The sequence below is a fragment of the Myotis brandtii genome, unplaced genomic scaffold (assembly GCF_000412655.1).
Source record: "Myotis brandtii unplaced genomic scaffold, ASM41265v1 scaffold436, whole genome shotgun sequence".
In the NCBI taxonomy this organism is placed as follows: Eukaryota; Metazoa; Chordata; class Mammalia; order Chiroptera; family Vespertilionidae; genus Myotis; species Myotis brandtii.
This window is the reverse complement of record NW_005366679.1, coordinates 3,911,149-3,930,585: the sequence shown is the minus strand read 5'-3', so window position 1 is coordinate 3,930,585 and position 19,437 is coordinate 3,911,149. Positions and strand designations below refer to the sequence as shown.

General features: G+C 41.3%; 1 protein-coding gene across 1 annotated transcript in view; it reads left to right on the top strand.

Annotated features, from left to right (window-relative positions):
- The window catches only part of LOC102263838 (ventricular zone-expressed PH domain-containing protein homolog 1), a 110,553-nt gene that overhangs the window by 68,425 nt on the left and 22,691 nt on the right, over window positions 1–19,437 (top strand). Inside the window, exon 6 of the mRNA XM_014546241.1 lies at window positions 18,488–18,605. Within this exon, the coding sequence (XP_014401727.1) occupies window positions 18,488–18,605 (118 nt within the window). The remainder of the gene's footprint in view (window positions 1–18,487; window positions 18,606–19,437) is intronic.

The following is a 19,437-nucleotide window of genomic DNA, read 5'->3' as shown; positions in this document are numbered from 1 at the left end:
GCAATGCAAGCTGCTGTGGGGCCTTGGGCCTTCTTTTGGAAGTTCTGGGTCTCTCTGACCCAGCTGCAGTTTGTTAGGTAATTTTAGATTGCAAAGAGCCAGGCCATTCATATGCAAAAGCCTCTGGGCACGGCTTGGGTGGGGCGGGGTCTCAGGGAATCAACAGGGCGGAGCAAACAGCTATGGCTGATCCTCAGCCCTGCCTTAAGAGGCCCCGGGTCTCAGTGTCCTGTGGTAATCGCTGCAAGCACCTCTGAGAGAAAGCCGCCCTTGAGTTCCGACCGATGCCAGACAGTCCAGTTTCTCCCCGTATGTCCCCAGAGACTCACCCAGAATTGGAGTTCAGAGCAGTTGGGAGCTTGTGTCTCCCTCCCAATTGAAAAAGACAACCGCATCCTCAGTTGCCAGCCCTTTCCACGTATGCCTCCGTACCTCTGCACTTTACTTCCGCACCTCCTGAGTCTCAGTGTGCTTTTCTCTTTCCTTCTACTTGTAGAATTTCCACTCAGCCAGCTTTCCTGTGGTTCTGGGTGATGTCCATTTTGTCTTTTAGTTGTATTTTTGAAGTGGTTATGCAAGGCAGCAATTTCTGGTTTTACCTATGCTGCCATCTTGGTTTCTCCCCATGGGAAATGTTTAATGACATGAAACTATACTTACGTGAAATACCACTTTGCAATATACAAATTTATTTATATAAAGATTATTTAGAGGATTTCTCACTAAAACAACCAAAAGGAAACATACCCAAATGTGAGCAATGGTTAGCTCTGGTTGATGGGACTAGTATTTTCTAAATCTTCTCTAAAAAGTATGTATTTCTTTTGTAATCAAGGGAAAAATTTCATTGTACAAGTATCACTTTTAGTGATACTGTTTAATGTAAGGAAATGTAAATGAGCAGCTTACTTAAATAAAGAAAAGATCATCAATTTTCATTATAAAATAAGGATTTTTTTTAAAGGGTAGAAAATCCATTGATTTGTTTAAGAAATGGGGAGAATAGTCTCCATGGAGTAAACAGAGATACAGTTAATATTTCGACCCTTCAGAGGTGCTCTGATCATCAGAGGACCAGACAGTAAGTTGACTGGGGAATTGTTCCAGGACTAGAATTTGAGAGAGAAGTCTCCTTTATTGACACACATGTTCCAGTTCCCAAAGCCTGGAGAAATTCCATATGCCACAGAGATGAGGTCTCAAGACTATGCCCATTATGGAAACAAAAAAAAATTTAAATTTGCTGCTGAAACAAAATGGGCCCCATCTGGCTAACATTTGGAGATTTGTTTTCAGTCCACATCGCTACAAACACACTTGACAGTTCCCAGAGTAATTGGCAGTTCTGTCCAAGCCCAAATAAAACTAAAGCAGCAATTCTGTGTGGAACAAAAGGAGACCCGATGCTCCTGAGGCTTAGATTGAGTGTTTTGAGATACACTGTTAATACAGCACTTTAATAAATAAATGCGTAAGGAAGTAAATAAGAAATGGGCTTATTATACAAAGGCTGTTAACTATTCAAATTCTTAGGAGAAATTTAAGTCTACACGTGTGATGTGAGTGACAAGTGTTGCAGGCCAGCCTCAAGGGAGAGCAGTGTGAATGAATCATGGTGTTGGAGAGAGGTTAGCTATGGTGAACCTCCCTTTCAGAGCAAGCTAGATGGGAATGCAGTAGATGAGAATTCGGTTTGGAATTGCAGAAGCCTAGATAGGGGTGTGGACCCCTGGGCTATGAGCCCAGAATCAGGAAAATCTGATAGGCAGTGTCTAAAAACCAAAGGTGAGGTAAGGAGATTAAAAGAATGTGTGAATAAGAGCCTATCCAAAGAAGGCAGGCCAAGGGGTCAATCCAGGGATTAAGGGGTGAACTCCATGAAAATGCAAATCATGGCAGGAAATTGAAGGCAAGGGTTTGGGAGGGCAGATTGAAGGTGGGGGTGTGGCTGCAGATGCCAATGTCTGGGATAATCCTGGTGGAGAGCGAATTGGTTGGGAGGCTAGTGGGCATTAAAATACAGAGTCTGGGTTTTTTAAAGAAAGAAGAAAATGGTTCCATGTAAAGGGAATAACACCAGCAATGACATGGAGGGGACAAAAAAAAAATCACAGTAAAGATAATTGTAAAAGTGACCCTACGTTCATTCAGTCAGCTAAAAATATTTGGGGAAATGCATGCTCCATGCCAAGCACTGTGCAGAGAACCAACATAAGCAATCATGCCCTGCCCTGTTGGAGACAGTAATATACAAGTAAATAAATACACAACTCCATCCTAACAGAGACTATCCTATATAATAAAAGCCTACTATGCTAAGTGTCTGGTCATCCGGTTGTCCATTCAACCAATCAAAGTGTAATATGCTAATGATATGCTAAGGCCACCCAACTGCTCACTATGATGTGCACTGACCATCAGGGGGCAGACACTCAACACAAGAGCTTACCCCTGGTGGTCAGTGTGCTCCCACAGGGGGAGCGCCACTCAGCCAGAAGCCAGGCTCATGGCTGGCAAGCGCGGCAGCGGGGGTGGGAGCCTCTCCCGCCTCCATGGCAGTGCTAAGGATGTCCGACTGACAGGGATTGGGCCTAAACCAGCAGTCGGACATCCCCCAAGGGGTCCCTGACTGGAGAGGGTGCACCGGGCCACTAGTATAATATAAAATGCCAGAAGAAAGTGATGGAGGGAGCATTTGTTGGGTAGCCAGGGGAGGCTTCTCTGAGGTGGTGTCTGATGAGTTTTCCTGGCAGAGAGAATGTTTTGCACAAAGACCTTGAGATCCAAAACCAAAAGGAGAGAAAGAATAAGAAAAGCAAGGCCAAAACCTTGGCATATTAGAGCAATCTCCTCTGAATTTAAATCACACTTCTCATCAGAAAAATTTCTGAACAGGCACCCTCCATGTTTGCATTTATTTACTTATAGATTATGTACATGTATTATTACACTCATTTCCATTATAAGACACATTCAAAAATGGACATTTTAAAGCATGAGATGAAAAGTAAAGTGAAAGTTCTAATCGTTTCTTCTTCCTATATCACTGTGGATAGGCATGCCTACCCAGAGGGAACTCACTCCCCTTCCACAGCATTGGAGGAAGTAGAAGGATCAGGTGGAGCCCAGTGACCAAAAGGGCAAGTTGAGAGTTCATCTCGGGGAACTGCCCTCTGGCCTCGGAAGCCATGGCAAGGAGCAGTCTGTGGGAGTCCCTAAAGAGTTGGAGCAGCAGACACTCCCCAGCTTGTCTTCAAAAGATCACTCAGTCTGCAGTGTGGAGACTAGATCAGACAGGGGCAAAAGCAGAATCAGGGAGATCACGCAGGAGACGACTGATGATCCAGATGAGAGAAAAGAGCAGCTTAAACTGGGACGGTCCCAATCGGGATAGGATAAATGACACATCCATACACGTTTTGGAGATAAAAGGGACATAACCAACTAATGGGTGGGGTGTGAGGGGGAGGGAGGCTTTCAAACCTCTCACATGGAAAATGCCTATGGGATGTTCCAGTGGAATTGTCTAGCAGGCAAATGTGAAGTGGTTTAGGACAGGAATATAAATGAGGACATCCTCAGCATAGAGGTGATGAAAGCCTCGGGGAGATTTAAGCAATCTGGGAGGAGTATAGAAAGGAAAAGGACCCAGTTCAAGAATCAACCCAGAGAGCAGCCAAGAGACAAAAGAAACCCAGGAAGCATAGAGCTCACAGATATCAAGAGAATGTCCGAGAAAGAGTCAGGGCATGGATGGGATTCGGCAGCCAGATCAAGAAGATGCATACAGAAAAGTGTCCATCCATTTGGGCAACTTGGAAAGGGCAATTTTAATGGAGTTTTAAGGGCAAGGTGCAAACAGGAGTCGGTGGAGAAATGCTGGGAAGGAAAGAATGAGGAAGGAAACAGCATATGTAGAAAGCTGTTGTAAAAGCCTGGCGCTGAATGGGCTGGTAATGGAGGAAGTATGGAGATGGTTTAATATGGAAACCCCAGAGCATGTTTGTAAGTTGTTGGGATGATGCAATAGAGAGTGAAAATAGTAAGCAGATGAGAAAGAAAAGTCACTGCATGCAGACCCAGATCAAGTAGGAGATTGGATGGTGGAAAGATGTGTTAGTGCTTTTTGATGGCTTTTCATCTTTTTCGGTGAAATAAGAGGTGAGGCCATCAGCGAAAAGTGGGGTGGGAAAAGGAGGGGTAGAATGTGGGAGGTTTGAGGAAAGAAAATGTCTGAGATGAAATCCTCAGAGAAAGAAACGATGAACTTACTAGAGAAGAATAGCAGAATCATCAGGCTAATGAGGAACATCCATTTGGGATCTGAGATGATAGATTTAAAGTAAAATGGAAATATGCTTTTTCTCCAGCAATGATCAGCTGTTCAAGTGCTAAACTGAGCTTTTTTTTCCTTTTCTTTTCTTTCCTTTTTTTTTTTTTTTTGGCTCAGTGGTAATGAAATGGTAAAAGATTTCAAGGATGTAGGAGCAGATCTGTGTTTGAGATGATAGAGGGTAAAGATGCAGACCAAAAGGAGAGATTTAAAATGCTGAAGAAAAGTCTGCACATAGGAAACCTGATTTGAGAAACATAAAGATGCTCTTTTGAGCCCAGAAAAAAAAAAGTTATTTTCTGAACGAAGAAGATGATGGATTTGTGCATCTTTGCACAAGAACCCTCTGCTTTGCCTCCCAGCCCCAACAGATGCTCTGCTATTCCCCCTTGCAAACAAGGACACAAGCTCATTTATCACAAGGCTGGCCAAGGCTAAGGCAGACAGACAACCGAGCAAGGGGAGAGAGGCTGTGGCCAGGGCCGCATTTACACCAGGCTCTGTGTGTAAGGCGTGCAGTGCTAGGTGGCACCAGGAGAGTATTAGCTTAAGCGTGAGATGAATTTTTATCACAGCTTATGTACTACCAGTGGACTCGCACTCCTGCACCAAAGCCTCGTAAATGTTCCTCTGGGATTAATGTGATTAACGTAAGAGGAGAGGCTCGAAGGTGAAGAGTCCTTGAGAACTGACACGTCTTCTGGAGACTTTTACAAGCACAACTTTTATTGATGCCTTGGGACCACTGAGTGTAAAAGTCCAGCCAAATTCTAAACTTTGCCTCCCCAAATACTCTCCCTACCTCCATTTGAATTCATTTTTCCCCTTAAGAGCTATCCATTATAACAATCTATAGGACCCCTTATTTAAACACTTCCTTACACACAACTCATTAAGTGATTGCATATGATTTTGTAAACACATTGAATGTAAGTGACAGTCCCATTCACTATTGAAAAATTAGAAAGTTATTACCCTTATACTTGGCTAATCAATATACACCACTCTCCACATACACTGTACTTCTTTTTACATAAGCTTTTTTAAAGAAATTAAAATTGGCATAAGAAATATTTTCTTGACTTATTTAACTCTTGGTTTATCACACGTATTGTATTGTACCTCCTTCAGGTTACACAAGCCAGACTGTCCTATAACGAAGCACGTCAATTTTACTACTGTAGTGAACATTCCTTCACAGTCAGCCAGATGTTCTGCATCAGTCAGGGAAACTGAAAAAAAAAAAGAAAGACTTTAGAAAATGGTTAACAAAATAACTCTATTCCTGGGGGAACAGAGGTATGCAGTTCCTCTGAAATGTCTGCTAATCCAATAGTGGTTTAGGTTCTTTTCTTAAATAATCAATGCACAAGGAAAATTTTTTTCTTTTTCCGTTGACATGATTATGAATAGTGTGTGACTACTTACAAACACTGGGCACTGAGCTATTAGAATAAACAGCACCTCTTTTCAAGCAAGTTGAAAGTGTGGTAGTTAAAAGCTCGGGGTCTTGGTTCCAATCCTGATTCTCCCACTTACCAGTTCTTTTATTTAAGTCCTCTGCATCTCATCTTCTCTACCTGCCATGTACAGAAAATACTAGTACCCACTTCACAGAGATTTGGTGAGATTTAGAAGATTTAATACATGTAAAATTCTTGGAACAGTGACTGGGCACATAGTAAGTGTTCAATAAATGGTAACTAATATTTCACTTCCTCTGCAAAAACTGCCCACTCCCCAAACAAAATGAATGACAAAGGCTCCATCTCTTGAGAATGAGCTTTATTTTCACAACAGCCAAAAATTTATTCAGGCCCAGGTCTATTATAAAAAGTGATCACTCCATGAATATACTCTAAAAACATCCCAAGAGAAACTTCTAAAAATGTTTTGAGCAGAGGCTGTGTCTCTAATATGTGAGTAGTCATTCAAAATTAACACCCATTTCAAAATATAAATTCCAGGGTTTTAAGCTAAAAAATCATAGCAATTTAAATATCTCAATACTAGACATATCAGGAAGGAGAACAGTGGCACTATCTGCTTTTTTTAGAACCCTGAAAGTTGCATGTAGATTGGCCAACTTTGGGTTTTAAGAACACGTTATCCTCTTCAAAGTCCTTGCAAGCCTATGGAGTGATCTCTTTTTTTTTTTAATTCAGCAAACAAACATTTCCTAGAGTCTAATTATTTTCAATACATTTTTGCATTTTATACTATTTTCAATATAATTTGGGGCTCCTATTAAAGACCAATCTGAAGGGAAGGGGACTGTTTTTTTAAGTCCCCTGTCAAATTCAGACTCACTTTGATGCCTCACCCAGGGCCTGGCAGTTCCTGCTACAGTGTGCCTGCAGCCAGCCCACGTTGCTCATGCTGAATGTATGTCCCTTTCTTCACAATCTTTTCCCAGAGCTAATGGGAAGCATTAGAATATCCCCCGCTCTAGTGCTGGTCTCACTAAATAGTGCCCAGGCCTTAGTGCATGCAGGACGCCCTGGAGAGCTTATTCAAATGCAAGTTTCCAGGGCCTCTGTGGAACTTGCAAATGGTACTCACTGGGCTGAGCCTGGGACTCTGCATCTTTGACAAGTGATCCAGGCGACTCTGAGGCAGGAGGTGTGACAGACTGCTTTTACAGAAGCACCAGAGGAAGACAGAGGTAACTGGCATCCAGTTGGCTTGGCTTGGTTCATATCTCCACCACAGACATGCTCTGGTAATCTGAATGAGTTGGTTGACCTCTCTGTAGCTCAGTCTTCATCTATAATCCAGGAACTAATCCAACTGCCTCATAGGGTTGCTAGGAAGGGGAAATGAGATGATACATTTAATTAAACACCCAGCAGAGCACCTAGCACAGACTAAATACCCCAAACAGCACCTATACAAGCATTACTTCCTAAATTCCTAGGCTGTGGGTTCAATCACCTGCTTAGTTTTCTCTTTTCTGGGTCTGTAACAATTTAGATATCTCTGTGGCTCTGCTCTGAATTGTTTTCCATTTTCACTTTCTTTGTAAGAACTGAATGCTATGGCCCATGTCTGATCAGGGCCCAGGTACCTCATTATAATCCTATGTGTGTGTCTAATTATTCCCTAAATAGGCACACCTCATTGCACGCTTTAATTTCAGCATCTCATTAGAGTGCTCCATTTGCCCACCTTGTTATTCCCCATCCCTCCACCAATGTCCCTTTTTTGCTGCTCCTCCTTTCAGTCCTCACATCTTTTTATGTCCATTTCTTTATGCAGAGTATTAAATCCTTCCTTTTATGCTTCTCATTATTCCCTCCTTTCTGCACAGCTCATTACATCCTTCCATCTGTGAACCTCATTATGCCACTCCATTTTTATCTCATTACATCCTCATCATGCACATATTATTAGCTCCTCCATTCATGCATAGCACTGCATTCTTTCTCTCTCCTTCTTATCACAACCTGCCCTTTCCACCCTCCCCATTTAATGCTTCCATTTATAAATCGCATTACATCCCCTTAAATGCCTGTACCATTACACCCATCCATTTATGCATCTCATTACACCATTACCCATGCACATTTCTATGTGCATTTCTATTTGTACATCTCATTAGGGCCCCATCAGACATGCACATGTCATTATTCCCCTTTCAAATGTTCACGTTGCATTACATCTTGCTATGTTTGCATCTCATTACATTCCATACCCCTAGGTTTGACAACACACTAACAAAAACAGACAGATAAGTATGTCACTTGCTTTTAGAAAATGAAATATGTTTCTCGGGCACCTAACATCAATGTTCCTTAAACAAGTCATTCATTTCAGAAAGATTTACATATATTTCTCTAGCTAGGAAACAAAAAAAAACCCAGTATATTTTGTATGCATAAAAAGGAGCTTCTTAGTTTGCTTTGGTCAAATCATCATCATTATCACTGTTTTTTATTATTTCTTTACAGTTACTGTAATTACCCATGAATTGATTTGGGGCAAAAACTCTCTGAAGGAGACAGCTTAGGAATCACTGTCATTTTACAGACTGAGCAGTGCATTGAAAACACTGAGAAATTAAGATGTTTCCCAAGAACTCTAGTGAATGATGGTGGCAGGGTGCAAACTCAGATCTTCTGGCTCTGAAACCTACCTTCTTTACTCCATACCACTCTGCGGGGGGGGGGGGGGGGGCGATAATCTTATTCCTAAGTGTTACTTCTGTTGTTTAACCCATTCTACAGCACTTCCCTAGGATAGAATGTGATGTCAGTGGACTGTAGGACTGGTTTGTTTTCTAAAACAAAACAATAGAATGTATTCCAAACACTTGACATTTCATGCTTATCTGTCTCCAGGTTTGGAGATCTAGATTAAAGGAGGCCTTAATATGGCACTTCCCCTCCCCGCAACAGGAATAAATGCAAAAATCAGGAGAAAGACAAGGTCCTTTAATGACCTTCACCCCCAAGGCAAAATAAAGGGTCTCCTCCACAAGGGGGCGTGTGTAAGGAACACCCCCAACACACGCAGAATCTTTCTTCCTCACAGATTCTAACCCCTGCCAGTCTCCTTGCTTCACTGCACTGTGTTCTCTAACTCACTTTTATTTTTATTAAATTCAGAAATAGTTGACAAATTCAGAAAAGTAAAGACAGGTGATACCCATTCCCACCACAAGATAGAAGAGGTGCTTAGCTTTCTTCCATATTCACTTCAAATATTTCTCTTTACAAACAGAAAGAAGATGTTGTGAATACGCTCCTGAGGTTGGTATTAGTTCCCTGAGTGTTTTGGGGTTTTACATGTGTGTTATTACATTTTGTGTATCTTTTGCAATATGCTTTCTGAACTTAAGATTACCTTTTAAAAATATATCTGTTCATACATGTAGAGTTAGCTTATTCATTTTAGCATCTATTAAATTTTCCATTGCGTGAATAGGCCATAGTTCACTTTATCCATTTCTCTACTAAGGGGTAGTTCAACTTACTATGTCTGCCTTGATCACTATTACTTCACCAATGCTTAGGGTTATGCTTTATCTGTTAAATGACTAAGTGAAACTTTTGAAGTTCCCACAGCATGCAAAGCAATGCCTTCTCTTTAAGTCCATGGTAAAGTCATGGTAGTTTGATCCCCTCTGTAACTGCTCCAAGTAGTAAACACATCAATAAAAGAATAGTTCTTAAAGTAAAACGAGACCGTGGCCAAATGTTGGCATGTACTAGTGTATTAAAATAATTGTACCTGAAAAGGGTGGTCTGATTCCCAGGACCTGGAATACTTCTTATGATAGCAAAAGGCAATAAAAATGGAGAGAAATGCAACAATTGCTACAGAAGGGTGGTTGATTTTTCTCATGGTTTAAGAAGCAATGCTTTAAGAAGTCACTGGAGACTGCTGCAAGCCCCTAATGCAATCAGACAAATACGTCTGTGGTCACCAAAAAGATGGCCTGTTTCAGACATGGGAAAGGGTTGTTGGATGGAAATTCTCCCAGAAACTTCAAAGCCGAGAAAGCCCTTTCATTATGATGTGGAAAAGAAATTCTTCATGCTGTGCTGGTGGGAATGTAAATTGGACAGCCATTTTGGAAAGCAATTTATCAGAACCTAGTGAAGTTAAGGATATGCATAATGTTGCATTTTTAATGTCTCATGCAAACAAGGCTTCTGGAGCAAAGCAGATCATTATTATCATTTACAGCAAATCACCTCACCGGTTTCCCTTTGCCTCCGTTGCCTAGGACAACATTATGAGAACCAAATATCATCCTATACATTCTAGGGCCTATACCAGCCGTGGGCAAACTACGGCCCTCAGGCCGGATCCGGCCCGTTTGAAATGAATAAAACTAAAAAAAAAAAAAGACCGTTCCCTTTTATGTAATGATGTTTACTTTGAATTTATATTAGTTCACACAAACACTCCATCCATGCTTTTGTTCCGGCCCTCTGGTCCAGTTTAAGAACCCATTGTGGCCCTCGAGTCAAAAAGTTTGCCCACCCCTGCCCTATACTGTAGTTAGGGAACCCTGAAAATATGAATCTGGGGTGTTTAAATAAGGGATGGACAGCTGTTCCCACTCTTCTGGGAGAAGGGAAGAAAGATCTTTGCTCCTTGGGAAAGATACTGGTTTCCTACTGTGACCCTTTTGGATGCACCTAAATTTTCCCAAGAAGAGGGTAAGACGATTGTCCCCAGCTTGACGACCAGGGATGTCTCCAAACCTGGGTCTCAGCCCCACCCTGAAAGGTAAACTCATACTCTGGGGAGAGAAATCTCTCAAGATGGTCTCTCACTTCTAATCATCCATAAATTCACTTCTAAAGCTTGTTCTCCTAGCCCAGGTCCAACATTTCAGTAAAATTTGCTCAGAAAACCCAAACTGTGCAGAAACATAAAAATATTTCCTCTACAGCCTTCTACCTCCCTATGATCCACTCTGGAATGATTATTCCAAAAAAATTCTTGCTCACATCCACAAGGGGACAGGTATGAGGTTATCCATTGTTGGCATGGTCCATGTAAGTGAAAAGGTGGAAGCAGCCATGGGCCCATCACTAGGGGAATGGTTAGGTAAAATGTGGTGGGTGGTGGATACACACTGTGAAATCACTCTGTAGCAGTAGAGGCAACTAAATACACATACAACACCATGTAGAGACCTTGAGTGAAACAAGCAAGCAATAGGATGCAGTCTATGGCATAACATCATTTAGGAAAATGAAAAATACACTAAATGTTGCTCATATTTTTCAAGAGTATATGTCTGTTCAAAGATACATATCAAACTCCAAAGAAAACATATGTAAAGGGGAGATGGGAGGGGCAGTCTGAAAATGAGAGCAGTATCAGGGATAAAGGAAAAAAATAAGACAAGCGAGGGATCTTGCCCCCAACAGAATAGCCTCCAGAGCTGAGGAGCAGAACCTCACTAACTGATTTTCAAAGGAAGACAAAGAGCCCTGGCCAGTGTTGGCCTGCAGATCGAAGGGTTGACAATTCAATACCCATCAAGAGCACGGACCTCAGTTGCAGGTTCCCTAGCCCTGGTAGGGGCATGTGCAGGACACAACCAGTCAATGTGTCTCTCTCACCTCTCTCTCTCCCCTTCCTCCCTTCTGCTCTCTCTAGAAATCAGTGGGGAAAAATATCCTCAAGTGAGGATTTTTTTAAAAAAAGGAAAGCCCCTCCAATGAGCTCTTCCACATCAGCACCCTGTGATCTAGTACCACACAGTAGTGCATAGATGTACTAGATGTTCAAGACATGGTTGCTAAATGCAGGTGGCCATCATCAATTAGAAAAAAAATCACTGCAATTCTTTGCTTTCCAATGTGAAAGAGATCCTGTGGGTGCTGGCTTTCACTGCCAACAGTCCTGGTAATTACATTTTACTGCTGTCACCACTATAGAAGTGTCAACGTTTTCTTAACATTTTGAGAACTGGTCATCTTTTGTCCTTGCTTCCACTTTGTTATTTTTAAAAAATGCTTTGCTGAATTTAGTGGGCTAAAATATTTTAATTGTATTTATAAAATACATTTATTCAACTTTACTCAATGTGACACCTTTATTTTCTAATCAATTCATGTGCTTTAATTTGCTTTTCTATAAACGACTTTATATAAACTCTTGCCATGTTTACTGCCAATATTCTGTGTTGAGATTATTTTTTCATGATCCTTAGATGAGTGTGAAAATTTTACTTTTTGAATCAAGTCAAATAATCTATCACATTGGTTGTTTCTTAAATAAAAGCATTCTTTAGAACTTCTCTCTGAAACGAATGAAACAAAGATGAGTGCCTTCGTCCAGCCACTCAGAGCCAGACCCATAGTCAGAATTGCCAGGACTTGCCAAGAAACAACCCAGTGCTTCCCAACATGCAGGGACTCCAAGGATAGAAAGATAGTCATGTCTATGTCGTGATCTCCAGTAAAAGTAAGAAGCTTGCCACACTGACCTCATCTACTCATGTGTGCCTAGAGTTATCTTACTAGTTTGGAATAGAAAAGGGGAGACAGTGCAATACTGAACCACACTGAGTTCTTCCAGATCAGCACCCTTGCTGCCTCTGCTGAGAGTCTGTCTCCCACCTGTTGTCCCACCCTCCCTCACACACAGCCCAGCCTTCTGCCAAGTTTCAGAAAAGGCGCAACGAGTTCAATTTTCACACTTCACCTCTCCCTTCCATATTGCACAATCTGGAATAATAACATCTCTGATTTTTAAGAATGGAATTTTTGCTCTTGCAACCAGATTATATATGTTGTCATATGAAACCTATTGTAGTCAAGCCCATGAGGGCTGACAAATCCCACAAATACCAATTAATGGAGACAGATCAGCCAGCTCCACATCTGTTCCCAAGGGTGTAGGATTAATTTCCCAGTTGGTGAATATCAGAAAACCTGGGGGAGCTTGTTTAGAAATGCAGGTTCCCAGCCTGAACACAGGCATATAGGGTTAGGTTTCCAGCAGTGGAACCTGTATCTGGTGTTTTTAACAACTTTCCCTGGACTCCTGAGCACTGGCGATCTGGAAAAGCTGAGAGTCTTGAGAGCATGAAATCAACATGTTATCATGATGAAGTCAGACAAACATTCTTCTTCAATTACTAACATTTTATTCTAAAAACTTGCTTCAGCCCTAACCAGTTTGGCTCAGTGGATGGAGTGTCGGCCTGTGGACTCAAGGGTCCCAGGTTCGATTCCGGTCAAGGGCATGTACCTTGGTTGCGGGCACATACCCAGTGGGGAGTGTGCAGGAGGCAGCTGATTGATGTTTCTCTCTCATCGATGTTTCTAACTCTCTATCCCTCTCCCTTCCTCTCTGTAAAAAATCAATAAAATATATATTTTTAAAAAAACTTGCTTCATTAAATTAAATATAATGGATTCCTATAATACACATAGAGATCCTGGTATATATTTTTTTAAAAGAAATGTGTTCTGAAAGAGTTTTATGGTCATAGTTGAATAGACATTAAAAAAATGAAACCCTAAATCCTATGTTTCATATAAATTAGAGATAAACTCTATGTGTCTCAATTAGTAAAAATTTATTGAACATCTACTATTGGCAAAGTGCTATGCTAAGTATTTTCAGAAGCTACAAAATAAGTCAGTCTCCTTGCTAAAGAGCCTTAATCCAGTTGAGGGCCAAAAGATTCATACCAAAATAAGCTTAATAACAATCACAACCAAATACTAATAATGGTATATTTCAATTTTCCTCCATGAGGAGTAGTGTGGACCCAATGAATTGCTTTCTCACTTCCTTAGAATACAAGACTGTGTCTCCTTCATCTATTTGTCCTTGGTTCCTGACACCAGTTACTGTAAAGACTAAGTGTTATGAATTGAATTCAATTGTACCATTTTTCAGAAATTGAAATAAATTTAAAAATTAAATTGTAGCATAAATATTTTTTAAAGTTCCCTTCTATTCTTTTTTTAAAAATATATTTATATTGATTTCAGAGAGGAAGGGAGAGGGAGAGAGATAGAAACATCAATGATGAAAAAGAATCATTGATTGGTTGCCTCTTGCACACCCCCTGCTGGGGATCAAGCCCACAACCCAGGCATGTGCTCTGATCAGGAATTGCACCATGACTTTCTGGTTCATGGGTCAATGCTCAACCACTGAGCCATGCCAGTCAGGCCATAAATATTCTTTAGAGTCCTTTTGTTAGTATATTCATTCAGTCTACAGTGTTTCTTATAAGACACTATGCCTACCAAATGTAGGACAATATAAATAATATGAAGATGAATAATATAGAAATGAATCATTCATTTTCTTCCCTCAATAAATGTACTTCACACCCTGGACTCCCAATAATTAGAATGTGTGCACTGGAAATAGCCATAATCCCCTGCTTTATGTGAAAATATTGGGGATTATTTATACTAAAAAAAAACCTCTCCTTTATATTTCTTAAACACATACTTAAAGTATGTGCCTAGAATTGATCCTATTAATCACAGGCACACAGAGCACATGAGGCAATCCTATGTTTGTATCTGTGCAAAAATAACTTTAGAACAGAATTTAAATGTGCCAGGATCTAAACTTCTTCCAGATGTATGCTTTCACTGACTTTTGGAAAATTGCTTCTCAGTGCCCTCTCACAGTACACAGACCACATTATAACATCCAGCGGCCACTTTGCACTTTTATGGAATCCATAGCGCTGACTCATGCTGTCACTGTCATCAAAATAATGTTGTAAATATCCTCTCATCTTTCCATGCTGCCTGGCTGATTTTTCCCTGAGGAGGCTTCACACGGGACTTTTTATGTAGTTTCCCAAATTCCTGCTCTCATTAATGATTTTCTTCTAAAACTGGTTAAAAACATTATTTTCCCTCCAGGGGCTTTTACCCCTCCTGAATTAGATGGTGTTTATTAGAAAAATCCTTCTTAATGGCATTCTTACTATGGTTACATATATTTTTCTTTAAGTCAGCAGAAATAATTTGGACTTCAAAATTCTTCGGGTTTTATTGAGGCCTGATTTGAAGTGCTCTGGGAAGAATGTGTCCCCTCGAAGCAAAATCATTATTTTCATTGAGAATTGGCCAACAGGGTTGACCTTCCCTTCTTCGTGGCACAATCTCAGTATTGATCCTCAGTGCTGCATAACAAATACCACAAACCTAGAAGCTTAAAACAACACATATCTGTTATCTCACAGTTTCCTCGGGTCAGGAGTCTGCTTGTGACTTAGCTGGGTCCTCTGCTCCAGGTCTCACAAGGCTACAAGATATTGTCTGGGCTGTGTTCTCAGTTAGAGGTTTAAATGGGGAGGATCTGCTTCCAGACTCACTCAGGTTCTTGGCAGAAACCATTTCCTGGGGTTTGTAGGAATGAAGGCCAGGATTTCTTACTGGCTATTGGCTGAAGGCTACCTTTAGGTCCTGCAAGGCCACCCACAGTTCCCTGCCATGTGGCCCTGTCCATGGGTCATTCACAACTTGGCAGTTTACTTCTTCAAGTCCAGGAGGAGAGTCTCCCTTTGCATCTAGCAAGACAGGTTGGGGTGTGTGTGTGTGTGTGTGTGTGTGTGTGTGTGTGTGTGTGTACATTATGACAATCATAGGATCGATGTCCTATCACTTTTGCCATATTCTTGGTTAGAAGAAGTCACAGGTCCCTCCCACTCTTAAGAGCAGGGGACTCTCCAAAGGGATGAACACAATTATTAGGGGGAGGGGTGTCACTCTAGGGTCTGTCCATTGCAATCCCATTGAAATGAAGTACTTAGAGAATGACTGACTCTACTTAGATATGAATGACTTTTATTACTCTTCTGGAGTCTAGCTGTCTTAAAGGAAGTTTGCAGTTCTCTAATCAAGTCCGTCTTAGTTCTCTTGTCTTGAAAAAAGAGGGAAGTTGCGTAGAAATTCTTGGGCAATGCCTGGGGAAGTGACAGGACCCAGGAGGGTAAAGAAGATTAAGTAGAGAAATAATGACCTCGAGGCTATTAAGAGATCAAATTTTCAAACATTTAGGTATCACTGGCTGATGGTTTGTTTGCTTGGTTTGTGGTTTATTTTGCTTTGATTTCCCACCAATATTTAGAATTGCTTGCATTTCCTCCATCTCTCCATTCAAGTTGGCTGTTCTGCCGACTTCAACAGTTTACAGAACCATCTCTCTTCTTCACTAGTTCTCTCTGCATGACACCTAAACCCTCTGAAGAGGGAGGATCTGTAACTGCATGCTTTTGCCTTCAGAACGTGAACACTGGGATGGAGCTTGCCATCTGCCTTAAACTTCTTAAATAACTCTTTACCAAGACAAATGTGGTTTATAGGTAACAACCTGGGACATTTCTGGTCTCAGGACAGGAAAAATAAAGGAACCCTTAAGTATTAAATACTTTTTTTGCTAACAGTGTTTGTGGTGAATGAAAAATTGAACTCTAATTGTGTGGGAAAATAGGGAAGTGATTTGCATGCCAATGGCCAAGTACAGACTTCAGAGACTTAGCAGTTTTGAAACTGGTATTTATGAACATCTGTTTTTCCTCCATAAATTTTAATATGGATTTCATCCTTTGAAACCTACAAAACTCCCAGGTGCTTCTTCAGTCTTTATCTTGGGAACATGGTTTTAAGAAAATAATGTTTAAGCCTCCTTTTTTTCATTAAACACATTTGAAGTCACTTTTGTTGAAACAACATTCTGTATATACAGTGCCTGATGGAATGCCTAAAATATGGTATTAAATGTTAGCAACTTGAAATGCTGTGTTCAGCATGTGGAGCCTCCAAAGCGTCCAATCCAAGCACATGAGCTGTAATAATCTTAATAAAGGATGTTTGAAAAGTATTCATTTCTAGTCCCAGTTTGTACCTTTCATTATTCCACATGTATTTATGTAATGCCTGCTTATGTGACAGGCACTTTTAGGTGCTGAGTTTGCAACAGCCAATTCAACAGACAAAACCTCTGCCCTCGTTGGGTTTATGTTCCAGTGAGTATGAATGTTCTCTAAAAAGAAGACCTTTTAAAATTCTCACTATACTGTTTGTATAGTCTATCCGTAAACTTTTCACTGGGCCTGCAAACCAATGACATTAATCCAACCAATGACATTAATCCATTCCTGATGTCGGACTAGACTCTGGGAATACAACTGTGAACAAGGTAAATATATGTCTACTCTCAATGAGCTTAGAGTCTAGCATACTTCTCACTTGTCAACAAATATAGACCTGGGAAACCATTTGTCCTGGGAAACCTAGTGTGTCTAAGAGCTGAGGGGTGAACTGCTTATGGTGGACCTAAAATAGAGGATGATCAAGTAGATACCCATATTTCAGCCAAAGAATATGGGTAACTACTTGATCATCCTCTATTTTAGGTCCACCATAAGCAGTTCACCCCTCAGCTCTTAGACACACTAGGAGATGTTACTATGGGTAGGAGAGAAGAGTATGTGGGCCAGCCTGGCAGGTGTGGCTCAGTGGTTGAGCATCAACCTAGGAACCAAGAGGTCACCGGTTTGATTCCCAGTATGGGCACATTCTGAGGTTGTGGGCTCAATCTCCAGTAGGGAGTGCAGGAAGCAACCCATCAATGATGTTTCTCATTGATGTTCCTATCTACCCCTCTCCCTTCCTCTCTCGCTCTAAAAATCAATAAACATATTTTTTTAAAAGAGTGTGTGGGCCAGCGGAAAAGAAATAAAATCACAGCTCAACAGAGGATAAACACATAAGTTGGCTGGGCACGTGCAAGGCTAGCAAGAACATTAATTCCCTCTTAGGAAAGCAACCTTTTAAGAGTGCAGTTCTGGCCATCCTGTAGCAGAGGATACACGTCATTTGCATAATAGCAGAGCCTCAGGAGGACAGTAGAGCTATTTAATTTGGTTAGGCTAATCGTTTTCCATCCATTCACAGTGTAATGGAAACTCTCTCCTCTGCCTCTTAACTAGGGACACACTGGCACAATGCCACAGGACACATAAAACATGGTCAGTCTTCTTGGTGTGTCAATTCTACTCAACCATTTGGAGGGGAAAAGGTCAACTAATTTACTGACATGTAATTTAAGACATTATTTCCCATTAAGACCAATAAAGCCATATTAGGGACTAGATTGTAAAATCTGCATAGACTTTTAAGATAAAGCATACAACTAAAGCAATACTGAGGCCAAGGGCTGAAGGATTAAACCCTTCTTCATGTTTTCCACCAATCCCCTGCAAACCAACCTAATAAAAATAATTTTTTGATAGGGATAATTGATTCTCAAGTTCATGTCAAGGGTAACTAAAAGACAAATCCCCCAATAGTGTTCCTTTTAACCACACTGCCACCTGGATATCCCTTCTTTTTAGGAATTCTGGCACTGTGTCTAGATGCAATAACATTCTGGGTACTTCAGGCTCTGACCCCTCACCACCTACCCTGGTGCCCAGCCCTGGGGCCCGTGCCCACTGCATTTAAGACACTCCCAGAAGAGTTTGAGATGCTGTTCTTTTCCACAGTGAGGGGAGAGGGGTCTTCTCAACACTCCCTCCTCGTCCTTAGCACTGAGACTGAGCATTGGCCATCCTGCGTCCAAGGCCCCTTTTCCAGTTTCAGGATGCCCTGCAGCAGGCAGATCCGCTGATGTTCCCTGTGCTTTGTGTTCCTGAAACAGGATCTGGACCAGGTACAGCTCCATCTGGAAGAAGTGAGGTTCTTTGACGTGTTTGGCTTCAGCGAAGCAGCGGGAGCATGGCAATGCTTCATGTGCAACAACCCTGAAAAAGCAGCGGGTGAGAGACACCCCCCTTACTGCTCCAAATCACGTGTACCCCTGGGGATTGACAGGGACCAGTGAGCCCCACTGTTCTAGTTGGCCCTCTTCTTGCATAAACATCCTCAGTTGTAATAACGCACAGAGGTGTGCCTGACGGCCACTGCTTAGTTCTGAGAAAGGCATCTCATCAAAGTGGGAGTGAGGAAAGGAGCTGCTGAAAGGGAGAGACACATAAACCAGAAATGAGCGAGAGAAACCATACCTGATATGTATAGCTGCCAAGAAAGCAGTACTGGCCACTTCGCCCTGGAACCATTCTTCCTTTCCACACAAGTGACCATGAGGGTTCGAGGGAAAAGGAGCATTCTGTCCAGAGCCTCAAAAAAATAAGAGAGAGCACTTAATGAATGAGCACACAGACCATGATATCTTCCAGTCATCCCTTACACTTTGCTTTACAGTTAAACCGTGTAAAAAAAAAAGTTAAACACTTAAAGAGAAAGGACTTATTTGAGGAGTAACTTCATAACTGGTTATTCTTTCCCTTCCTTCCTGCTGCCCAAGGAATTTAGTCTACTTCCCTGCCCTAAAAATAATAATTGTTCGTGAATATGAGCCAAGCTCTGTGTTAAACATGTCAGATACTTCATTTAATCTTCACAGTAATCTTATGAAGTTAGTACTAATATTATCTCCGTTTTTACTGATGGAGAAACTGAGGCATGGAGCAACTTGGTAGGAACTCCAACCTGCCTCCAGAGCCCACAGTCTTTTTAAAAAAAATATATTTTATTGATTTTTCACAGAGAGGAAGGGAGAGAGATAGAGAGTTAGAAACACCGATGAGA